This window comes from Adelges cooleyi, unplaced genomic scaffold (assembly GCF_023614345.1).
Source record: "Adelges cooleyi isolate 19-005CV unplaced genomic scaffold, UGA_ACOO_1.1 ACOO_flye_CR_arks_rails_tigmint_CR_PRNA_9, whole genome shotgun sequence".
In the NCBI taxonomy this organism is placed as follows: Eukaryota; Metazoa; Arthropoda; class Insecta; order Hemiptera; family Adelgidae; genus Adelges; species Adelges cooleyi.
The window spans coordinates 11,561,912-11,585,649 of record NW_026096579.1 but is presented as its reverse complement, the minus strand read 5'-3'; the positions used below and the strand labels follow the sequence as shown (position 1 = coordinate 11,585,649).

General features: G+C 30.3%; 2 protein-coding genes across 2 annotated transcripts; one reads left to right on the top strand and one right to left on the bottom strand.

The window, feature by feature from the left end:
* Positions 1-9,729: 9,729 nt before the first annotated feature.
* On the top strand, positions 9,730-13,492 carry LOC126846629 (protein numb homolog). The gene is made up of 5 exons (XM_050586320.1): positions 9,730-9,892; positions 12,291-12,454; positions 12,522-12,689; positions 13,102-13,245; positions 13,327-13,492. Exons 2-5 carry the CDS (start codon positions 12,305-12,307, stop codon positions 13,435-13,437), a joined length of 573 nt encoding a protein of 190 aa, XP_050442277.1. The 5' UTR covers positions 9,730-9,892; positions 12,291-12,304; the 3' UTR covers positions 13,438-13,492.
* Positions 13,493-15,002: 1,510 nt separating this feature from the next.
* On the bottom strand, positions 15,003-21,147 carry LOC126846656 (ABC transporter G family member 23-like). Its single transcript, XM_050586361.1, has 15 exons — positions 20,963-21,147; positions 20,581-20,713; positions 20,336-20,490; positions 19,794-19,901; positions 19,622-19,715; positions 18,864-18,989; positions 18,645-18,793; positions 18,339-18,561; positions 18,083-18,248; positions 17,539-17,648; positions 16,877-16,947; positions 16,294-16,382; positions 16,019-16,198; positions 15,449-15,535; positions 15,003-15,359 (listed from the first exon to the last, which is right to left on the bottom strand). Exons 1-15 carry the CDS (start codon positions 21,076-21,078, stop codon positions 15,130-15,132), a joined length of 2,037 nt encoding a protein of 678 aa, XP_050442318.1. The 5' UTR covers positions 21,079-21,147; the 3' UTR covers positions 15,003-15,129.
* Between the last annotated feature and the right edge of the window lie 2,591 nt (positions 21,148-23,738).

The following is a 23,738-nucleotide window of genomic DNA, read 5'->3' as shown; positions in this document are numbered from 1 at the left end:
GCTAGCAGCTATAGTTATATTTTGTTTTGTACTTATTGTGATTTTTATCAGCTTGCAAAAAAAGTACTTCACAATGATTGAGCTTTATTATATTTTATATAATAACTATTAATATCACTTAACTATTTTGCAGTTGATAATTAAGAAATAGTATCTAGGTAGCTGTATTTCTTACTACCATACTGTATTTAATTTAATCATTAAATGTACTTAAACAATAACGTTTTTTTTTGCGTGGCATATTGTGCCTAAACAAATTATTATAAAACTAGACAATATTTTAGATATTTAAGAGCCTTTGTACTTAATAAATGTTGCCGCATTATATATTATATATGTTATATATTATGAATATAAAAATTATTTATTGTTTTTATGTCGAGTGTATTAAAGGTAGTAAAAATTGCCAATTATTATGTTTATATTTTATTTCTTCTTTCTTCTTTTATGTTGTAACTGATGGTGTGTTGTAATAGATACCTTTAGAGAACTTGGGATTTGTGTCTGTGATCAAAAGAATACATTAAAACAATTATTATTATTTTGCTTTTTGCAAAATATGATAAATATATACAGTGGCGCACAGAGTTCTAACATAATGTATCCCGTTAAAAAGAAGTTCTTTTATATTTTCATATATCCTCATACATACTACGTATGTTTCAGTCAAATTACTAATACTACCTACCTTTTTACAAAACTTCCCTTCTTTAAAGGGAACGAAAAATACTTTATTAAGGGGCAAAGGTTAGGCAATATATATAATGCAAAAATTTATCTAGTAGCCAATTATGCCTACTAATTATAAGGTGAAAAAATATTTTTCAAGTTATTTTACTCCGAGTTATGAAAAAGTTTTAATAAAAATGTACTCTATTGGACGAATTAAAATTTGTTTTTATGTGCAGCTTACTATTTTGTCAGTGGGAGTTATAAGACTAAATTTGTAACTAACTGTTAGAAAATTACTTAGAATTATTAGAAAAAATTAATAATATAAATGCTTATAATTAAAAGAAGTAACAAAAAAAAATTTTTTAATCGGTTCAGTAGACACTGACTTTTTGTTTTAGCCTGTATTTGAATAAATTTGGCGTTTTTAGTTCCTCTAAAAGAAAAAAACCAGTACAGTGGGGTCGGGGCATAGTGGGGACGGAGCATAGTGGGGACGGGGAGGTCACATGTTTATAGGAATTTTTAAATCTGAAAGTGATAAAATCACTTTCGAAAAAACGCTTCGATGCAAATCGGTAGTTAGTATTTTCAAGGCAGTACAATCTAAACCAAGCACAGTGTAAGCTAGCAAAGTTAGAAAGTATTAAATTGAATCGGCCATTTCAAAAACGACTTAGGTCACCGATTTTTCAAAACTGTCTTTTTATCAAATGTAATAATTATATACTTAGCTACGTATTCTGTGTGAAAACTCAATTTGTCAGACTCATATTTAATACAAATGTTGAGTACAAGAAATTTGAATCACTGCAAAATATTTTTATGAAGTTTCTTGTGGCTAGTGTAATATTTCAAATTTGTGACTTGTGTCGTTTTAAAAATATATTGTAATTTCTTATTAAACCCTATGAGATATGAGATATTGAGTGGCTCGTTATAAAAAAATCACCCTGTATTTTAATAATAATTAAAAGTCATGAATGATAATTCTTTATTTTATGACTGGATCAAATCTCGTGAACATTTTACTTTATGATACTGCTCCTATACTATTATTAAAAAAACACAATTTTTAAAATCTCCATAAAAGGTTTTCAACCCACATAAATACAAAGAACACAGCTAATAATGATGAATTTTGCTTTTGTGATTTTTTTTTTTTTAACTCCTTACTATTAAAAATACTATATAATTATATAGTAGCTATAGTTGCTCTTAAATGTGAGTTTCGGACCCTTAATAAACACATAACTGCGAAATAAAAATAACATTATTAAGATACATTTTTTATACGCATATTAATTGCATATTTTGGTCAACAAATATCTGATTTACTATCTGTCGAATGGCGAGTTAATGGAAAACAGAACCTGATCAATAAACGAAGAAGAGTAGTTCTTGTTAATCACCAGGATTTTATTGATGCAATAGGTGAATATTATATAAGCATATTACTTATTAATTTATGTCAGGCTGCACAAAATTTTGATAATCTTCTATATAAATGACATTAAATTTACATCATGATTCTTCATCATCTTCTCGCCTCCCCTTCTCTTCTCGAAGTTACTTTTTTTTTTTATTATCTTTTTTTTTTAGGCGGTATCCCACGACACGTATTAGGTGCTTTATTTCTCTACGATACAATGCACAAATAAGTCCGTATTTTCGTCCGTTCCGCCGGGTTTCCGGATTACATTTACGTGGCCGTACTCTTAGCTGGTTGAGGGGCGGTCCCAGAATCCGTGGCCGTACTCTTAGCCGGTTGAGGGGTGGTCCTAGAATGCATTGCCGTACTCATGGCTGTTTGAGGGGCGGTTCCAGAATCCGTGGCCGTACTCTTAGCCGGTTGAGGGGCGGTCCTAGAATGCATTGCCGTACTCATGGCCGGATGAGGGGCGGTTCCAGAATCCGTTGCCGTACTCTTAGCCGGTTGAGAAGTCCCGGAATTCGTGGCCGTACTCTTAGCCGGTTGAGGGGCGGTCCCAGAATCCGTTGCCGTAGTCTTATCCGGTTGAGGGGCGGTTCCAGAATCCGTTGCCGTAGTCTTATCCGGTTGAGAAGTCCCGGAATACGTGGCCGTACTCTTAGCCGGTTGAGGGGCGGTCCCAGAATCCGTTGCCGTACTCTTAGCCGGTTGAGGGGCGGTCCTAGAATGCATTGCCGTACTCATGGCCGGTTGAGGGGCGGTCCCAGAATCCTTTGCCGTACTCATGGCCGGTTGAGGGGCGGTACCAGAACCCGTTGCCGTAGTCTTAGCCGGTTGAGAAGTCCCGGCATGCGTGGCCGTACTCTTAGCCGGTTGAGGGGCAGGTGCGGAGGTCGATGTCACTGCCGACTGTTTTGGAAAAAAAAACATTATTATACTTACATTTTTATGTCTTATTTCTGGCACATAACCGATAAGAGATTAGAGATAAATGATGAGGGATGGGGTAGGGGTGGGGGTGTGAATGGATTTGGGGTTAGGGGTAGGGGTTGGAATGGGAGTGGGGGTAGTATATTACTTTGGCAAATTAATCGAAAAAAACTGTCACAAAAACACATAGGTATTACATATTATATGTTAACAGCTTGCGTACTTTTCCGCAACACCACGTGATACATTTTTAATAACCAAACATATTCGTCTGCTTATCGTAAGGGAAGCATTTTATTTTATGATAATGGCCTAACAAATTATATTTTAAAACAAATTATTGACCACATAATAACTCTTTGGAACATATATTTAACTTATCAATTACTTCTGGAATTTTCCCACACGTGCATAAGGAAACTACTATAATCCCAGTTTATAAACCGGAGAATAAAAGTATCTGTACTAATTATCGTCCGATATCTCGGACTTATACTTTATCCAAAGTATTGGAAAAATGTATAAAAATAAGATTGTATGTGTTTCTGGAAAAATCGTCTATTTTTTTTGAAAGACAAATTGGTTTAAGAAATAATAAATGTGCTTTTAAAGCGTTACAAAGTCGAATAAGTTCTATTTACAAAAAACTTGATGAGGGTGACGTTTTAGTACTTGGAATTTTTTAGATGTAAAAAAGGCCTTTGACTCAGTAGACCATAATTTGTTACTAAAAAAATTAGACACATATGGCACTCGTGGAGTAGCGAATAATCTTAACAAAACTTTTCTAACAAATTGCACACAGCGAGTTAAATTAAATAATACTCATAGCAATTTTTGTAGTCATATCAAATCTGTTGATTCTGTAAAATACCTTGGTGTGAATATTGATGGATATTTAAAATGGGATATTCACATTGGATCTACTATTAAAAAAGTTAGAAGCATGTTCTATATTTTCAAAACTCTAAACAATATTTTATTGACCAACACCACGAGAATGATTTATTGTGCAATTGCTCAGTCAGTTTTCTCTTTTGGAATTGCTGCTTGGAGAGGAGCTTATGATGCGCATCTAAAAAACTTATAACAACGATAAATTCCTTACTCAGGATTGCTTTCAAAAAACCCTACTATACACATACAAATATTATATTCAATACCTACAATTTACTTAATCTAAAACAACTCCATGCAAATTAAATTTTACGTAATTTGTATTACTCCAACCATAAAGATTTTAATTTTAATCTAACCATTTGACGTGTATTATATTAAAATTGTTAAAAATGTTTTTACAATTTTTAAATGTAATAGTGAATTTGGTAAAAGAAATCCGTATTATATGGGTTTGAAACTCTGTAATTCTTTGTGTATTGATATAAATAGTTTCCATAGTTTTAACCCTTCACTGCACAATGTTCCATAATATGGAACGATTGTATTTATTGTTTATGTCTGCTCATGCTATACATCTTTGTATACATCAATGTTCCATAATGTTCCAAATTCTTAAATTATCGTTTTCCATGAAACCAAAACTCAAAACAAATTTATTTTTATTTTCTTAAGTAGTATTAAGTACATTTATAGCATATGGTTAAAAAAAAAAAATTATGCAGTGAAGGGTTAAGTTATATAAAAAATATGTCATCTATAAATTACGAGTGTCAACATTTTGAAAATGTATGCTTACACGCTAACTTACTTACTAACTATTACAATCTACTTCTTTTTGTTTTTTATTTGTTCTTATAATATTGGTATATTATACTGTTATTTTTCATTTGTAAATTATCTAAATATTGAAAACAGAAAAATGTATAAATTTAAGACATGAGATATGAACTCTTGTCTCCTCCACAAGCATCAGGCTTTTGGAGACAAACTTTTTCCTTTATTACTCATGTATTGTAAACTATGTATGTTCTGTTTGGAAATAATAAATAAATCATCATCAAATCAAATCAAATCTTAATTGCTAAAAAAAAAATAAAAAAGATAAATAACTGAAATTAACATATATAAAATTATAAATTATTAAATATACATATAAATAGAAAAAAGTGCCTGCAACACACGTATCTAGCTCTAAAGGTGAGCTTCCAGGCTACTTAGCCAATCTTGGGCCTCACTGTTAGGGGGCATACCTCTGCAACGTGTTTGATGTTTTGTACCTGTCCACACTCGCAGAGTGGTGTATCTACAATTTTCCAATTATTGTAAACGAAATTACAATTTCCCTGTTCTGTTCTGATCCGGTTTTGAGCGGTCCACAACACGAGTTCAAATCCTGGGCCTTTTTGATTCGGATCATTGACGATGAGGCCATTAACCACGTTTTCATCTCTCCAAATTTTCTTCCACAAATCCTCCGGATTATCTGTTGTGCTGTCGATAGACCAAATAGTGCGAAAGTCATTTGCCCACACTACCAGCTTGTTCCGGCTAGCTTACTGATTATATTGCTTCTTGTTTTTATTTTGTTTTTTACTCCTTCTAAATGTTATTTGAAGGTCAAAGTCCTGTCTAACTTTAATTCCAGGTATTTCGGAGAGCCTTCTCATTGTATATTAACTCCCTGAGCCTCTAAGTTCAGTTTTCGTTAGGTCGAGGAAACCCGCCTCTGATTTTATTTTCTTCTGAAATCCGTTTTCTACATGCGTGACAAAACTTGCTCACAACAACTTTTTCCTGATCTGAAACCTGCTTGTTCCTTCGGTAGATTCTCTTCGGTTTGTGTTTTGAACTCTTGTTAACAGTACTCTTTCAAACAATTTATATACCACTGATAATAATGACATCGGTTTATAATTCTTTGGGTCATTAGTAACAATCTATATAATATATAAAATTCTCGTGTCACAGTGTTTGTAACAAAACTTCTCCGAAACGGCTTGACCGATTCTTATGAATTTTTGTGTGTATATTCAGTAGATCTGACAATAGGACGTTAACTATTTTTCATACCCCTAAGTGATAAGGGTGGTCCACCCCAATTTATTTTTATTTAATATGATTATCGATAGTATCAATAGTTATGAAAAATTACACCGTAGATCTATGTACGGTGCCATTTTTCATACCACAGGGATACAGCTGATTGTTTGTCTAATACATGACCATGTCTAATACATATATACCCGGGAAACGCCGGGTCGGGACAGCTTGCATAATTTGCCACCCTCCATTAATTTCGAATTTTTAAGCGGCATTCGTTTTGAGAAAATCGCAACTTTCAGAAACAGAGACAACTTTTTAATAGATCAAAATTGTATAAAGCCGGTGTCAGATGCTGTTTAATTTGTACTTACCGAATACCATCGGTGGTAATACCACCCGCCTATTGCGCCGGCTCCAAACACCGCCGCTCCTCCAGCCACTATCTTCCAGTTCACATATTTTAACATTGTACTGAAAAATTATAGAATTATACTGACGTCAAATATTAGATAAAAATCAAAATCACACAAAATGATTAATACATAATCAATATTTACCTTAACGACAATTTGATGCCACAGTAACATCATACAAGTTTTTTTCAGTCAGAAGTAAAAATTAAAGAGGATATCTTATGAAACTAAAAAAGAACCGTATACATTTAACTAGTTTTTCAAATTAAATACAAACCCATGTACGTCCAATTACGAAAATGAAAAAAGTTTATAGCACACATTAAATCCTTACAGACAAGATAGCTTACCATATGGAAAGAAAACGACGAAGCTACGCAGGGTCGTATTTAGGAGGGGACAACAGGGGGCTGTTGCCCCGGGCGCTGATTATTAGAGGGCGGCTAAATTTTATTATATTGCATTAAATTTGTATTATATTATAATAAGGCGTTTTTTTTGTTGCCCCAGGGTGACAAATTCCTAAATACGGCCCTGAACCTACGACTGTACTTGAATATTGGTTAAACACTATAGATGTAAAAATAAGTGAAAATTATGATTCAAAGGCTGGTTTCACAAAGACAAAATACCAACGACACAATATAACAACTAGAAAATTACCTAGAATCCTACCAACAGTATCAAGATTTGTCAAAAACATATCAAGACTCTCAAAAACTAACTTTGGGCTTAATTATCCACGCATACTGGTTAGGCATTAACCAAACATCATTAAAAGAAAATCACAAATTGGTACTTTTTATAACTATAGAGTAAATTGTCTGTTTTTAGATTACTTGCGCAACAAATAGATTTTAGAGATCCGTATGAAAAAAATCGATGCTATACAAAAATCGTTTGATAACAATAAATCAATTTTATTGGAAATGCGCTTAATTTCGTTGAAAGATCTAAGCAAAATATTCCACAGAAGGCTGTGGAAACCACGACAAGAGATCATGTAAATCTCAACGGTATAATAAATTCCAAGTAAGTTGAAACGTTACTGAACAGTGTACATTGCAAATTAAATGCATAATATTGTTGTACAAAATTTGTGTACATATTTAAACAGTTTTACAAATAGTGTGTTGTAAAAAAATAGACTAAAGAGCATATTCAATTTTATCACTTTTTTTATAATAATTCCTCTAGACCTGTGACCTCTCCGTCCCCTCGTTGCTTTGATTCCATTATACCTATACTCTACTGTACTAGTCCTCTTGTATAAAATCACTTTCAAATAAACGCTTTGATGCTTATTTGTAAATACAGAACGTCAATTTAATACTTTCTAACTTTGCTGGTTTATACTGTGCTTGGTTTGGACTGTACTGGCTTGAAAATACTAACTATCGATTTGCATCGAAGCGTTTTTTCGAAAGTGATTTTATCACTTTCAGATTTAAAAATTCCTGTAAACCTGTGACCTCCCCGTCTCTACTATGCCCCGACCCCACTGTACTGTTTTTTTTGGGTCGGTGATTACGAATTTCATATCAGTTCTCAATTTAAATCATCATCCGGAAAGAACTTAAGTAAAAAAAAAAAAAGTTGAATTTGTGTAAACTTAAAGTCAAAAGTGGTAATTGGGCACAAAACTTAATAGTATCATTCTGCATAGATATACATAAAAGTGTTTTAATGATTTGATAAATTTTTTTTAAAGATTTTAGGTGTTTTTGTTAAAATATACGCAATCTGCGAAAACGCAGTTTCCCGGCAATTAAAAAAAAACTGTAGTGCCGAATTTTTCACCCGTTTAATATGTTATGGATACATATAAGTTCCAACTACTGGCAAATATTCAACCCAAAAGTTTTAAAATTACGGCTAAAAACCCCAAAAAACAAAAAAACTTGTACCCCCCCTAGGGGGGCGGGAAATGGGTATAGTTTAAATTTGACACAACTGTCGTGTGCAGGCATACCAAATAATTATTTCTTATACGTTTCAACTCGATCCGACTCTTTTTCTCGAAATTATAACCAATAAAAGTTCTAACTTAAAAACTCGTACGGTTTTTTTTTTGTTTTTTCAAATTTCGTCTGTGAAGACTTAAACTTTTTCAACTTTTACCCCCCCCCCCTCAAAGTACAAACTAGATAAAATTTGTGATTAATAGAATTGCTATTCGAAGGAATTGGTCTAGTATTAAAAAAGTTACAGTGTATACAGCGAAAAAAAAAGCCCACATCAGAGTAAAACCAATACCTTCTCGCTTTGCATCGAAGCTAAAATATGGCCTGATTAATTAGTATGTTAAATACAAGGGAGCAAAAATCTAAGGACTTGATTACTTTGGTGAAATTAAATTAAATTTTATTTAGAGTATCATCATTTTTCATTAGTTTTCAATCATATAAAACCATTGCTGTTAAGTCTTAATTAATATTTTTAATTATTACTCTTTTTTTTTTAAGTATTTTGAACCTCCCTTATTTTTATAAAAAGATGATAGCTTTTTTATTTTTATTTATTCAAAAGTATAATTTTAACAAAGTTCTTGTTTTTTTTTTTAGTTTTAAAAAGCAATATTGTTGGGCGGTCGCATTGATGAGTATAAGGATTTGTATTTTTTTTTATCTATTGTACTAAAATTAAAAATTACTATGTGCCAACAACGACGTGACATTTGATATCCCATTTATTTTTAAAGACTCGACAAATAATATAATAATTACACAAGGTAATGTATTACTACTAAAATTCCTTTGGAAAAATTGTGTTTCATTCATCTTAAACTATTTTTGCGTACCTTTTTTATGTATAACTTAATTGTTTTATAAAAACTAACAATCCCCTCTTACGACATATCTGGAAATCTTCTATTATATTTATTATTAACAAGATAAATAATTACATTTTTTTCCTATAGACAATATATGTTTATTAAAAAGTAAACGTAATTTTTTTTAGGTACTTTAATATATTGGATGTCGCGGTTGTCGTGCCATAATAGGTATTATTGATTCAAGCGATTTATTTATGACCCATTTTAAAAAATAAGTGGTCAAAAGAAAACGGCGGGTTCGCATTCGAAATATAGTTGGCGTTAATAATTATCGAGTTGTTATTATGAATTTGCCCGTCAGCGCAATGGTTAAGTAATCGCTTTCCATGCGAAGGTACACATAGTACATGCGGCATACCTACGGTTGAGAAACATTTACCTACCATAGCACACGAATCACGATGGTAAGTGGCCAGTTTGCATTATACTTAAGTGGGAGAAACCGGTTTTAGCGGATTTCACTCGAGAGTTTCAGCGTCCAGCACGCACAGACCACAGTTGGGATACGTTGTACCTAAGTGTTTGTACGTTTCTTAGTGTCTGTGTCCGAGGTCATCTAAGATCATCACGTGTATTCTATTCTGTTAAGTTGATGAATGTTCGAAATTACGTTTGTTGAAGTTTAAATTCGTCATTTCCGGTTTGTTTTTCAGATCATTTCTTTTGGTAATTACATTATGCTATTATTATCTTAAAAATATGTTTGGTTTTAAACTACACAACGATAACAATTAGAAAATAGATGCGTTCATTTTCATTATGTAAAGTGTTTATTTTCCACGACTCGATCATTTCGTTCAAAAGTAATAATAATGTAATTTAGGAGGTACGAATTTTATGGATGGAACGTATCAAATTGTATACTTGGTTTTATTCGCTTAAATATGATCAATTTCATTTAATTATACAAAATGAAAATCTATTTTCTCGTTAATACCTATTGTTAGAAAACAAATTCGATAATTTGTTTTAGCTCGCAAAAAAATAAATTATTTGAGGGCGTTATACCCGCTACTTATTAAGTAATTCGGTGAAGGCAATGTTTTGTACAATTTTAATTCAAAATGTTTGATCTATAATGTATAATTAGAACTGTTTGTTGACTGTTTTTGTCCGACTACCACAGCATCATCGACAGCGATTTAAAATATTTTTTTTGTCTAAACATTGTGGAAGATGACATTTTGGAGGACAATTCATGTCTTTTTTTCATTAAGTTAAGCATTGAACTTTATATTTAAAGTTGAGAAAAGTAAATTAAAACAGTAGGACATGCAATTTTCTAGGGCATATTTAAAAATAAAAGTTACCTTTGTTTTTGCTCTAAAACCATCATGGAACATGTAAAACGCATTCTGTGTAGACATGTTTTTACGATTTTAGCTAAGGGGTAGATATAACGTCCTACTGTCCATTTATTGGATTTAAATTTCATGTTTGATGTGAAAACTATTTGTCTCCCTTGTTTACAATTCTGGATTACCCCCTCATTTATACTTGCTCATTCAAAAAATACCAAAATTAAAACCTTGCCTAACATATACATACTTACCTACATGTCACTTCATTATAATATTATAATGAAATATACAAACATTAATCATTATGAATATTATGTCGAATAACTAAATACATTAACGAAAATATTGGGCTCAGAAAAATGTAACCGTCTAAATTTTCACTAGCTCAAATGGCCTACAAAAACATAATTTCAAAATTTGGTATTGAGAAATTTACCACGAACTTAAATATTTTTGCTATAATAAGTTTTTTTCTATTGTAAAAGATAGGTATTTAAGAGAAACTACCATATAAATATCGTAGACCTCATAATATTGTATTCAAATATTTAATGTCTTGACTATGCCTAACAATAATAATAATAGCTAAGAATTGACGAGGTCACATTGCGAGCACCAGGTCTTTAGCGGGTTGCCTTTGGGGTAACTTGGGGTCGGAGGTATTTTGTTACAAAACATGTACTTAGCTGTTAATGGTTGTAGCACGGGATATCTATTAGAGAACTTAAATTCTAACTAAATGGAACCGTTCTCGACCCTCTATTTTCTTATTTGTGACAGCCAGGTAATGCGGTCAGAATAGGTCATAGGGACAAGAGAATATAAAAATGTTTTATAATACCTTTGATGCGAAGCCTTCAAAGTAATGGTGTTAGCTACAAAATGTTTTTATTTTTTTTTTTTTTACGTCTAGCTTACAAAAAGGTTTTGTGTCCGTAGGGCGTAGACTGAAAATAATTGATGTTTTGATATTGGGTCAAGTGGAGTAAAAATAAGGCTGGCCTAAAAACAAAAAATAACACCGTATAATCCTAAAATTGTAATAAATACATACATATATTTTATAAAATACAAGCTGAATTATCCGGCGTTGCCCGGAAAAATAATTGCGATTGTTCAACTCTTTTTGGGTGTAACTCGCTGTGGAAGCAATGTCTTTTTAAGTGTAAATCACCCAATCAGCGTTTATCTAACATATAAAAACTCTTGAAAAATATCTATATCTATCTTCGATTTTTTTCTTCGAGCCCTTACAGGTCTGTTGTGTTTCTTAAAATGTAACAACACTAAATTAAAAATAATAGTGATTGACTACAGAGCTATAGAGCCACACGTCACGCGACATAGAGCCGTTTATATAAACACTTATTTTTATAAGCACTTATGTTAAACTTAAAACTACAATTTACAGTGCGTTATGATTTTATGATTTAAAAATAAATCTCTAGTTTTAAGTTTATCGAGGATAAATAAAACAAACCAGAAACTATCAACACTATTGTAATAGCAATGTTATTGCTTTTATAGTTATTTTACCGCTAAAGTTAAACATTTTTGATTCAATAGACAATTATCCGAGCGTTTTTTTAGAGTGGTGCTTTAACTTACACAATCAATTGTCGTAACAACTAATAATATACTTACATCCCAGAATGACCGCCCTGACTTCCTTATGTTTTGTCCCCCATTGTGGTGCTGCCACTTTAGTTTTTATTAACCATGGAAATCTTCCAATAAAACTTTTTTGTATCTTTTGAATTTAGGGACAGACGGATAAATGCAGACTACCATCGTCGTCCGTAAGAAGAGGACTCATCGAGATAGCGGACAAGCGTCAAATAATAATTATTTTCCCGACCATCCACAAGACTGTTGGCCTAGTGACGAAGAAGACATAAGATCAGGAAATTGTTCCTTCCACGTCGATGTACGGCATATTAGCGTTAAATTAATTTTGTGATACTTAAATGTTATTGTTATTTTCCTCTTGACAGTATTTGGGACGCGTTGAGCTAGATGCCTCCGAGACGAGGAATCCGAAAGCTTGTCGTGATTCTTTTGAAAAACTACACGAGGAATACACCAGAGGAGAATTGCACCCCCCCTCAGCTGTTTTATGGATAACCGGATACGAACTGAGGGTTGTCGAGAAGGAATCTAAGGTAAAATAAAAAGACTTTTCTCAGATCACGATATAGTATACTTAATGGGCAACCTAACGGTGCTTGAGCGCTCCCTCCGACCATGGCAACTTTTTTTTTTTCTAATTACATTATTTACATATGATAAATTACCTAACATATTATAAATGTCCTTTTATATATAATACAATTTAAAAAAAAAAAAATTAATTTTAACAAAAACTATAATAAAAAAAAAATAACCAATTTTATTTGAACAATGAAATCCAAATTATAATTTAAAATAAACTGTCACTATTGAACTCAAATATCTGTTTATGTAAATATACACATTGAAACCATACAAATTTAAAAATAGGAATTGGAAGTTTTAAGACTACTCTACACTACGTATGCCAAATATATATTAAGTTATTAATACAATTTTTTTTAGGACTTGATATTGGCCCAAATCATTGAAAACGTATATTTTTGCTCGTCGACAGTCGAACGTTCAAAGCAGTTTTTTTACACATCAAAAGATGTACATTGCGATAGGTGGTGGTGTCATTTATTTATCGCCAAAAACGATTGTTCGGTAGGTGTTGTTTAAGACATTACAGGTGTATAAAAAATATTCTTCTTTTTGATGTGTGCTAATCATTTACACGATTTTCAGGGTGATCGTTTGTGTCGTGCGGTAGGAATCGCGTTCAGAGAATGTCTCAGAAGGAAAATTTTGCGTCAAGGGCGATCTGCCGTTAGCCACATGAACAGATGTATAGGTTAAATGTGTTATTGTTGTTTATACGATTTCAAATATAAATAAAAAGTTGACTTTGGAAAAAAAAATGTTTGTTGTGTACATGATAACAATTTGTATTCTTCTTAACAAAGTTTTTCTTGTTATAGAAAACCCTGAAAGCGGTTTAAAGAGAGCCGAGAGGCAATATTGAGCTTTTCTCACTCGCACCGCAAAATATAAATTGAAAACAGTAGGTACTTAATGATGTTCAATAGGACGTTACAGTTACGTTTTAAACATATTTCAGATGAATACAACTATATATATATATATATATATATAATCAATCTGGAAATGGCCGTTAAAATACATAACAGCCGAATTCCAGTTTTTGATGTTTTCGCAAACCCCTTAATATATTAAAATACCCAACAAAAACCTAACAGTGAAAAAAAGGCCTAGTTCCAGACCCCCTCCCAAAAAAGTCAGCCTATCAGAGTAGTGATATCTATCTACATTGTAGCCAAGTCTGATATTTCTTCAGTTCATAACCTCACTTCACTCCTACTTTATGAGCAACACTGCTCATTTATTTGTATTGCTTAACACTTGGCCAGTTTCTGAACGAAACATGAATGAGGCATAAAACAGACATGGCCGCAACGTAGTTACCACTACTTTGATAGACTGACTTTATTGGAAGGAGGTCTGGAACTTGACCCTTTTTCACTGTTAGGTTTTTGTTGGAGATATCATTCCTTTTTGCCGGCTTCAGCATCGTGGCCGCCTCGAAGATTTTGCTCTAATACAATTTTGTTAGAAGAACGGCACTTGCTATTATTTTTTATACTTAGAACGAACGTAGATAGACTGAATTAAATAGTGTTATTATAATATTCTGTATTTGATGACCGATAAATGCAATAAAATACAACAAAATTACGAAAAGATTATGATTGATAAGTATTTACTGTCAATTACAAACAAATTGCCATATTGTAACACGGAAAGAGAACGTTTGTTTCGACGGCGTGGGAATCTGTGATTAAATTAATAAAAATCCGTGCTAATCTAATCAAGCAATATTCATGCGCGTCACATCATACATTTAGAACTACACGCCCTAAAGCGGCATTCATTTTAAGAAAATTGCAACTTTCAGAATTTTCCCTATAGTTACACCTACCTTTGTGTCATATTTCACGTTTCTACCTGAATACGGGAAGTGTTTTATAATTTTGATGATGTCAGTAACAAAAATGAAAACTTTGAAATTCTCCCCTTTTGAAAAGGCTTACTATTAAGGCCTCAATTCCTTACAGTAACCTAAGCTACTCGAGCTTAATCTACACTTAAAATTTCAAAAGCTTATCATAAGAGGAACCAGAGATATGTGGGTTAGAAAAACTGGATGAATCGGTTCGTGTAAAAATACACTGGCATTGGTGAAAATTGGCCTGGAGCATCTTACCTACATAGTATTGAATTATTAACTGAAAATATATATATATAACCTTATAAAATAAATGTGAACAAAATAATCGATTATTATACGATAAAAATAATAATTTATTTGAATGTAGGTTTCAGTTTTTTTTTAAATAATACATTTAGTTATTTTAACAGGAGCATGTGTACACTGTAACTCATAAACTTAAAATAAATAATAAACTGAATTGACATGTAACAATAATCAATATTTATACTACATTTATATAATATCATTTTAACATAAGTTCAATTGTGAATCCATGGATTTTTTTTAAAAAGCTTTAAACCCAAGAACCACAGTGTAATCAATAAAAAATTTGCCATGATTTTTATGAGAACGTTTATATGTGTTGGATTAATTAAAGACCAGCCTCTTAGAATTGCATTTGAAAGTACTGTCCCTAATAAGCTCATGGGTAGGTTTCTAGAAATGTTTTGCATAACTTCGGATTGAGCTTCAACTGGCCAGATAAGTCCTAAAAATACACAATTTAAAGTATGTTTTAGTATTAAAAGTACGATGAACAATTATTAAATTTAATAATAATAAAAAATTATGTAGTACCGCCCACAAACATCTGCACTGATCCCATTGCAAGTGTCATCTGCATAACTTCATTGCTGTTATTCGCTAAGGCAGCAACGAACACACCTATGTTATAATACAACAATAGTATAATAAAACAATGACAGGGAATAAAGTAGGTCGGTATACATTAATCATTTTCAATATAATCATATTCAATTTATACGCTTATGGTTATGTGTGTCTTTCTTGTATACTTCAGTGAAATGTTCTACCATAAAAAAAAACGCTTTTTCTACACTTACAGGAAATACGCTTAATGAATTAAAACTAAGCATGTGTACAAATTTCTTACAAATTATTATAACTTAAAATCACTACTATTTCGCATTTGTCTAAGTAGTATAAGCAAAATACGGCGGGGTTGAGGGTTGTAGCCTGTAGGAATCTTAGTGTGTACACGATAAAAACTGAATTTATACATCGTTGTCTTATTTAAACTTGCATTATAAAAATAAAAAATAAAATTTAGCTACTATAAGTTTTAAGAGTTAAATGATTATAAACATTCAGTAGTTATAAAATAGTTTTGCATAATTTAATTATTACCAAAAAAGAATCCAAGCCAACCTCCTAGGGTTTGGACAACAAATATTTCAAAATAGACGTCAGTTACCAACGGATATTGTAGAATGTAGAACGCGAGAAATGCCAACATAGCAGTCTGAACAATACCTGCCAATGTATGCAGCATTAAATATGCAGTGATAACTTCAAACATTGTAACGCCTGAGATAAATCATAATAAATAACGAAATTAAATAGTGGAATTATGTTTATACTTAAATTAATTATTTTAAAAATATTAATTAAATATTTGTCACCTGCTGTCATAGTTCTACTAAGCAGGCCATCCAGTTTTTCCTCGAGCATAAAACTTGCAGAACACACGCTTGTATAGTAAAATATACATCTAAAGATAATTCCATAGGCATGTTAGTATAGGTATAGGTAAATATAGTATAGGTTCTTTGTATAGGTAAATACATATTAGTAGTTAAAAAATTGAAATTGTACAGTTAAATGTATTTGTGAATAATTGTATACGGTATAAAGTATATTTGCCGTTTAAATGATTTAATATGAATTGTGTATTTGGTAAAAAAAAAAAGAAATATATTGCTGTGGACATTGACTGCACAATATCTTATGAGCAACTATTACTCACACAAAATTATTCCGCAATATTTTCTTCAAAATCTTTTTACAAATTGATACGTCATTTAACAATTTTAAAATTAAATCTTTTTGAAAAAATCTAAATTTTTTTTAAATCTAACCAGTTACTATGCATGATAGTATGTATTAAAACAAATGATAATAATTATTATTAAAAAAAAAAAATTACTAATTAATGAAATTTTAAATAATGGAATATTCATGTTGTATTTTTAATTCGTTACTCACATAACTAAAATCACTCCTAAGGCGGTATGCTTTTGAGAAGTAACGTTTGCTCCATACACGAACTTTGGTTCCTGTAATTATTTATGTAAATATGTATAACTTTTGAAATTAGGGGAAATATAATACATAGGTACTTGTAATTTAACTAATAGTTTGACGAACAATAATTGTGAGCATAATTATTCTAAACCATAACAAATTTTGCAAAAATATAACCTTTTCTTTGCGATAAATTGACTATATTTTCTCAACAAAATATATGCGCGTAGCGTCTTCTTAACGCTTTATACCACTGCGCCATACAATGGACAATATATTATCTTCATAAATTACTAGTGATGTTTTGAAAATAAAATCTAGCAAACAACTGCTGAGTGCTGGTAGACAATAAGGAGAGTAAAGTCTTCAAAACATAAAATAGTGTACCGAGGACCGGAGTATCCTACATAAGTATATACATTTGAATTTAACTTTGTTTTTGTTTAAAAGTCCAGTGTTCAAGTATTATTATAATACTATTAAGTATTTAAACAAAATAATTTTACAAGTTGAAAGTGATCCGTCTCTTAAATAGGATCAGATAATTGGTTAATAAAAAAAAAAACGTTGTAGCACAAACTCAATAGGTGCCTAATGAAAAAATACTGCTATACATCACTTACCCAGGGTGTCATAAATTTCGTACCGAACGAGCATCGAGCTATTTCATTTTTTATTGCGTTTATTGATGCATTAGTAATATGACCCTCAATTTGAGATTTTATTAACATATCTGTAACATTTGTATTGAAATGTATGTTAATATTGTATGTTAAAATTACATGCAACCGTCTAAATGCAAAAAAAAACTTCAAGTCTTATTTTTTAAATGTTTTCTAAGTCGTATCAGCTGGTACTTATATTATGCAATTTGTTTAACAGGTAACATACTTTTTTTCTAACACACTTTTACTTAACAAACTTTTTTTTTGCGAAGGACACCGGCTAACTAATATTACAACTCAATACATTAAAAACAATCAATATTTTAACTATATAGGTAAGGTAGGGTGGCAAAAAAGTAAGTAATTTTGAATTAAATGATTGTCCTATTCCCCTTTTAAGTTTTCTTTGTGGTATACAAAGCCTTTTGTAAACATTTAAGACAATTTTTAATTATTTACCCCAATAAACATATTTGTAAATTATAGTAAATATTTTACTCACTTGCTTTATCAATATACGAAAATAACTGAGAATTAACTGATATTTTATTATCACCATTGATAAATTGTTGAATCCCTTGTGTAAAATTTTTGGGAAAACTTATAAATGCATATATCTGTGCCTTATTGACAGCTTTTAGAGCAGTTTCTGTATCATTGAACTGTATCTAAATTTATAAATTATAATATTTAACACAATAGAAACGTTTTTTTTTTTACCTTTAAGTTCTTTCAGTGTAGCTTTAAATTTTACTCACAAAATCGTAATCGTGCGAATACAGGTAGTTAATCACCCTGCAACTCAATGTACTATTATAGTTGTCGTCAAAAATGCATCCACTGCTATTCATAGTTTTACAGCTAGACATATCGGTTTCCTTATTTTGCACTCCTAAAGTAATGTATTTAAAATTATTACCAACAGTTAAGTTCAGCAACAAACACAAAGACACCGGCAACGCAAACATAAAAAAGAAAAATCTAAAACAATTGAAATAAAAACATATTTTTTAATCATTATCCTAAATATCTACAAAGATCTGTAGAAAACAACCGTTACGTACATAAAATCTCTACTAATTGTAAGACAGTGTTTCTTGAATAACGTCAAGATTCTATGTTTGGAAATAGCAACATCTTTATTTTGAATTACATCGAATAATGTTGTACTTCTTCTTTCGGGACATAAGCTCGGTGATGGTTCTTCAATCACCTAATCACAGAATGATAAAACAAACAAAAACTTGTCATGACAAACATATTTAGTAGTAATTTTTTTTTACCAATGGTTTAGAAGATTCTGTTATAATTTGTAAAAACGCATCTTCCAACGAATCAGTATTATAATGAGACAGTATATTCTGAGGAGAACTTTCTTTTATTATCTTTCCTTGTCTCATAAAAGCTATCTGGAAACACATTAAGGTACAAAATATAAACAAATTAATATCATGTAATTATTATGATATTATATTTAATATTAATACTAGCAAAAGCTTAAGTATATAGTTATATTTTTAACAAAACGATTTTTTAATAACTAAAGATGAAACTTTGGTTTTATAAAAAACCAATCCGTGCTTTTATTTTTAAATATCTAAATAAAAATAATTTTTTTTAACTTAATATTTTTTTTTATTCGGTTTAGACTTTAAAAACTTTTTTAGGAAATATTTCAAATTGAGATACATAGACATGGTATGTTAAGATCTTATTTTTTATTTCTTTGAATTTTTGTGGTCCCACGCCTAACGAAAACTTTCTATGTTATTGTTACATGTAAACCTTGATTTTATGGTTTCCAGAGTTTCAGCATAGTTCTAGCCAGTTAAATGTTTTTTCAGGCCAAATCGGATCAGGCTGGATAGAACTGGGCTAAAACATTTGTTATAACTGTCCAGATTATTCAGATAATTCGGATATCCATTTATCTAGTTCTAATACACTTAAGTCTCGGTTCCTATTAAAATATAGATACGCTACTTTTTGGTAAACCGTTGAATAAGATGTGTTTAATGTTTTTTTATGTCAAAATACGTACAATGTTTGCTTTATTGGCTTCTTGGATGTAGTGAGTGGTAATTATTACAGTTTTATTTTCTCTTTTTACCAAACTTGCCAGATAATCCCAAATGCTAAATAACAAAAATAAGTAATTTTTCAATAGATTATAAAAATGTACACATTGTTTTGATAATTATATAATTTTTTACTTGGAACATAAAATAGGATCGAGACCTACTGTCGGTTCATCTAATATTAAGATTTTTGGATTGTGTAATAAACTAACTGCAAGGGACACTCTTCTACATTGTCCTCCACTGAAATAAAAATTGCTTTTTCATTGCTAATGTCTAATGAGTATAATTTGATATTATAACACTGTACAACGAAAGTTTTTTTTTTTTTTTGGAACGAGGACTAATACATTATTTCTAGCACAACTAGTTATTTTTTAAATTGCCCCTAAAGTTGTAAAACAATTACAGTTTTGTTTGATATTTTTAAAGCGTTCTGTCCATTTATATAATTGTTACACAAATAAATAAAAGAAAATTCAGTTTTTTGTTTTGTAAATTATTTAAAACTCTGGAACTGATTTAAAAATAACTAGACGTGCTAAAGAAAATCCAAGTTCAACCGTTTGACCCGACGATAAACGATAGATGTATTTTAATTTTTGTTCCAAGATCACATTGTACAGAGTGATTAAACATCGTAATTATTTTAACTTTCTTTCTACTATTTTATTTACCTTAGATCTTTGATAAGTGAATTAAAAAAATGAATGTCCAAACTCTCACCAAGTTCAGCCGTTTTTTGTAGTATCTTTTCTTCGGGCATATTATATAATGAACCATAATACATAAGTGTTTCGCGTACCGTGAGATATTTACTTAAGCAAATTCCCTGAAACATATGACAATTAAAAAATATCGATATTAATTATTATAAGATATGATTAAAATATGTATTGTAAAATAAATTGTATTTTTTTACCTGAGGCATATAGCCAATATCCATTTTAGATTCTATTTGTACATTTACAACACCTGAATTCAAAGTTTCTGTACCAATTATTAGATTTAATAATGTAGTTTTGCCACAACCACTTGGACCCAGGAGACCATAACTATTTAAAATTGAAAATTGTATTAAATTTTAAAAATTACACACATATGTATTATTTTGAGTTTTGTTTGTAGTTACTTATAAATTTAAAATTATTTTGAATTATTTTATATAACAACTATAAGTATAACTTTTTTTAACAATAATTGGCATTTTGATAATTTAAATAAGAAAGTGTTTTTTGAATCGCTAAAACGAAAAAAAAACTCATTTTATTTAATTTCAAAAATATACCATCTAAAATACATACATAGCTCCCGTTGGTACATCCATGTAAAGACCATTAAGTACATTTGAACCTTTGCCATAAGATTTAACCGCATTGATTATTCTTATCGCTGAATCATTTGATGAATATGTTTCCATTTTACTTAAATTTGCTTATGTTATTCCTCGTAGGCGAACCTCAGCTGTATCGTAGATAGACTACATACGGTTACACATAACAAATAAATGTAATATATTATTCTAAAGCAAGGTCAAAATCAAATTTCATTATAAAAACAAAAGAATTATAAATATAAATATTCATGACGAATAGGTAGTGTATTAATTTTCCGTAAATTAAAAAACTTAATTAAATATAAAATCTATTTTTTCTTTTTAATGCAATATAATATTACTGTAGGAATATCCATTGAAGTTAATTTGCACGTTATATTTAATGTACTAAATTCAATGTGATTTTTGTAGATTTTGGTAAATATTTCCGTTTACTGATAACTGATGACTGTCAGCAGGTAGGCCGAAACATTTATATTAAAAAACTGACGGCTTTAATATTTTGTAAAATATTTTAGATATTTTGAGACAACTAAAAACGGAAGCAACTCATAACAAGCTATTAAAGTTATTTCTTTGATGCTTAGTATGTATGTAGTGAAATTGTTTACAAAAAAATAGATTAGATATTTAAAACACAAATCAAACCAGTGAACAATTTTTTCCTACAAAAATTGTTTAAGAGTTCAATTTTGTTTTAAGGCCTTAAAGGCACTCTACATCTGCGTATTTTTGCCTTTTAGTTGAAAACAACTTATTCCAATTTTAACCGTACTCGCTGAAATTCGTAATCTTATCAGGAGACAAAAGAAAAGTTAAAAAATAAGAATAATTAATGTTAAATTGGGACTTAAGTTCAGTTCTAGTAAGACGTAGTAGATAATAAACGTAGGTATCTGTGTACTCCTACACTATTTAAAACCAAAGTGTCTTGGAATTATTTAAACATCACCAAATTTTCACAGGAACTAGAGGAAAACATTAACCGTGCTTGGGCGTTTTTTAATTTTTGAAAACTCAATCCACTAATTTTTAATAATTTATTAAAAAATACTAAAAACTATAAACTTTAGCATTAAAAAAAAAATCAATCTATAAAGAATTTCCACTCTTAAGCACATACAATATTTTCCTTTATTTTTCTATGAAAATTTGCTGTTTCTAGTATTATGACAGTCCCTACAGTATAGATTCGAGCAAACTGTTTTACATCACAAATTAAAGGTGGGTAGTGTCTTCTGAGGCGGTGAAAAACATAAATTGTATCTAGAAAAATTAGTTTGGAACATTTCATTTAAAAAAAAAACATGAAAACTTCTATTCTGCGCGATTTTCTTTTGTTTATCTTGTAAGCCTTTAGATATTGTGATCTAAATTTTGCACTTTTTCTCGTACATTTTGTTTAAATGTAACATTTGTATGTTATAAGTTATAACTAATCATATTATAATGTAGTAAATTTTAATTTATAAGTACAATAATGTTGATTTTTTATTTTGTGTGTAGTTTATTTATTTTAATTGAGTCATGAAAAGTATTATAGTTATAATATTAAAAGGTTTCTATATTTTTTTTAAACATATAGAATAGTTTTGTTTTCGTTAGTATAAAAAAAGAAATAAAGAGTTTTATAAAAAACCAGCCCTTGCCCTCCTCCTTGCATCATTTTAGTTAGAGTTTCCACTCAGACCACTCTTAGTAATATTCTAAACCAGGGATTGAACTTTTCCGATTTTCCTAGTCAAAATATACATTGTTATTCAAATTTAATTATTGTAAAATTGATAAACAAATATTAAAACTTCTAATTTTTGTAATAGGAATGCTATAAAAAATTCGAATGTTTTTCCAAAATTAAATCGAAATATTTTACGAACGTAGGTTAAAGGTAAAAACATATGATTTTGCGCATACTACATACTAGGGCCTGTATGCGTTACTACTTATTATGGTTAAAAAAATGTTTAATATAAATAAATTTAGAAAGCTCTCTGTTTTGCTAATCCTTAATAATATAAAGTTTACAATTGTTAGGGCAATATTAAGTTTTATTGAAAAATTGTCAATAAAATACGCCTTAAAAATGCTAGTGTAGAGGCGCCTTAAGTCGAAAACGTCAATGAAATATAATAATAGTACTTAAAAGAAGTACGATTTACTCGACCTTCTTATTCAACCGCATTTGACCTCAAGAAAAAATATTTGAATAAGTTAAAAAAAGCCTTCATAAAACAAGACAATACTACAATAATAATTTATAAATTAGATATTTTAATTAGGTTTATTGTGCAATTCAAACCTAATATGTTTTTACTCTCCGGACTCCGTGTATTGTATTATATTCCTTTTATACATATATTATAATATATAACGATAAAAAAATAGGTTTCAAGGCAAAAACTCAAAATACTTTTTACGACAATAGCCAAAATAACAAAAAAAAAATATTCAAACAAATTTAAGAACATTTTTTTCATTGTAACAGACATGCAGTGCAATTTTTAAAAAAAATCGGCGGGGGTCGCGTCGGTTCAAACGTTCGTATGGATATCAGCGTTTTGATCTATGTATGAGCCGGTGAGAATGAAAGTGACTTAAAATTTCGTTAGTTAATACAAAATTAGGGGCCTGTAAAAGCCAAGAAGAATACAAAATTATAGAAATACAAAACGCAAACCTTCTATTACACAAAACAACTTGGGACTTACGCCACTTTCATTTTCGCCGGCTTATATATACGCTTC

What these genes read in the sequence shown, in the direction of transcription:
- LOC126846629 (XM_050586320.1), top strand. Translation starts at nt 12,305, where the DNA reads ATGCAGACTACCATCGTCGTCCGTAAGAAGAGGACTCATCGAGATAGC. An exon ending in TTGTCGAGAAGGAATCTAAG is followed by an intron (nt 12,690 to 13,101) that starts GTAAAATAAAAA and finishes AATTTTTTTTAG; the next exon opens with GACTTGATATTGGCCCAAAT. An exon ending in TCGCCAAAAACGATTGTTCG is followed by an intron (nt 13,246 to 13,326) that starts GTAGGTGTTGTT and finishes CACGATTTTCAG; the next exon opens with GGTGATCGTTTGTGTCGTGC.
- LOC126846656 (XM_050586361.1), bottom strand. Translation starts at nt 21,078, where the DNA reads ATGGAAACATATTCATCAAATGATTCAGCGATAAGAATAATCAATGCG. An exon ending in ATATTGGCTATATGCCTCAG is followed by an intron (nt 20,491 to 20,580) that starts GTAAAAAAATAC and finishes CATATGTTTCAG; the next exon opens with GGAATTTGCTTAAGTAAATA. An exon ending in CAGAATCTTCTAAACCATTG is followed by an intron (nt 18,794 to 18,863) that starts GTAAAAAAAAAT and finishes TTCTGTGATTAG; the next exon opens with GTGATTGAAGAACCATCACC.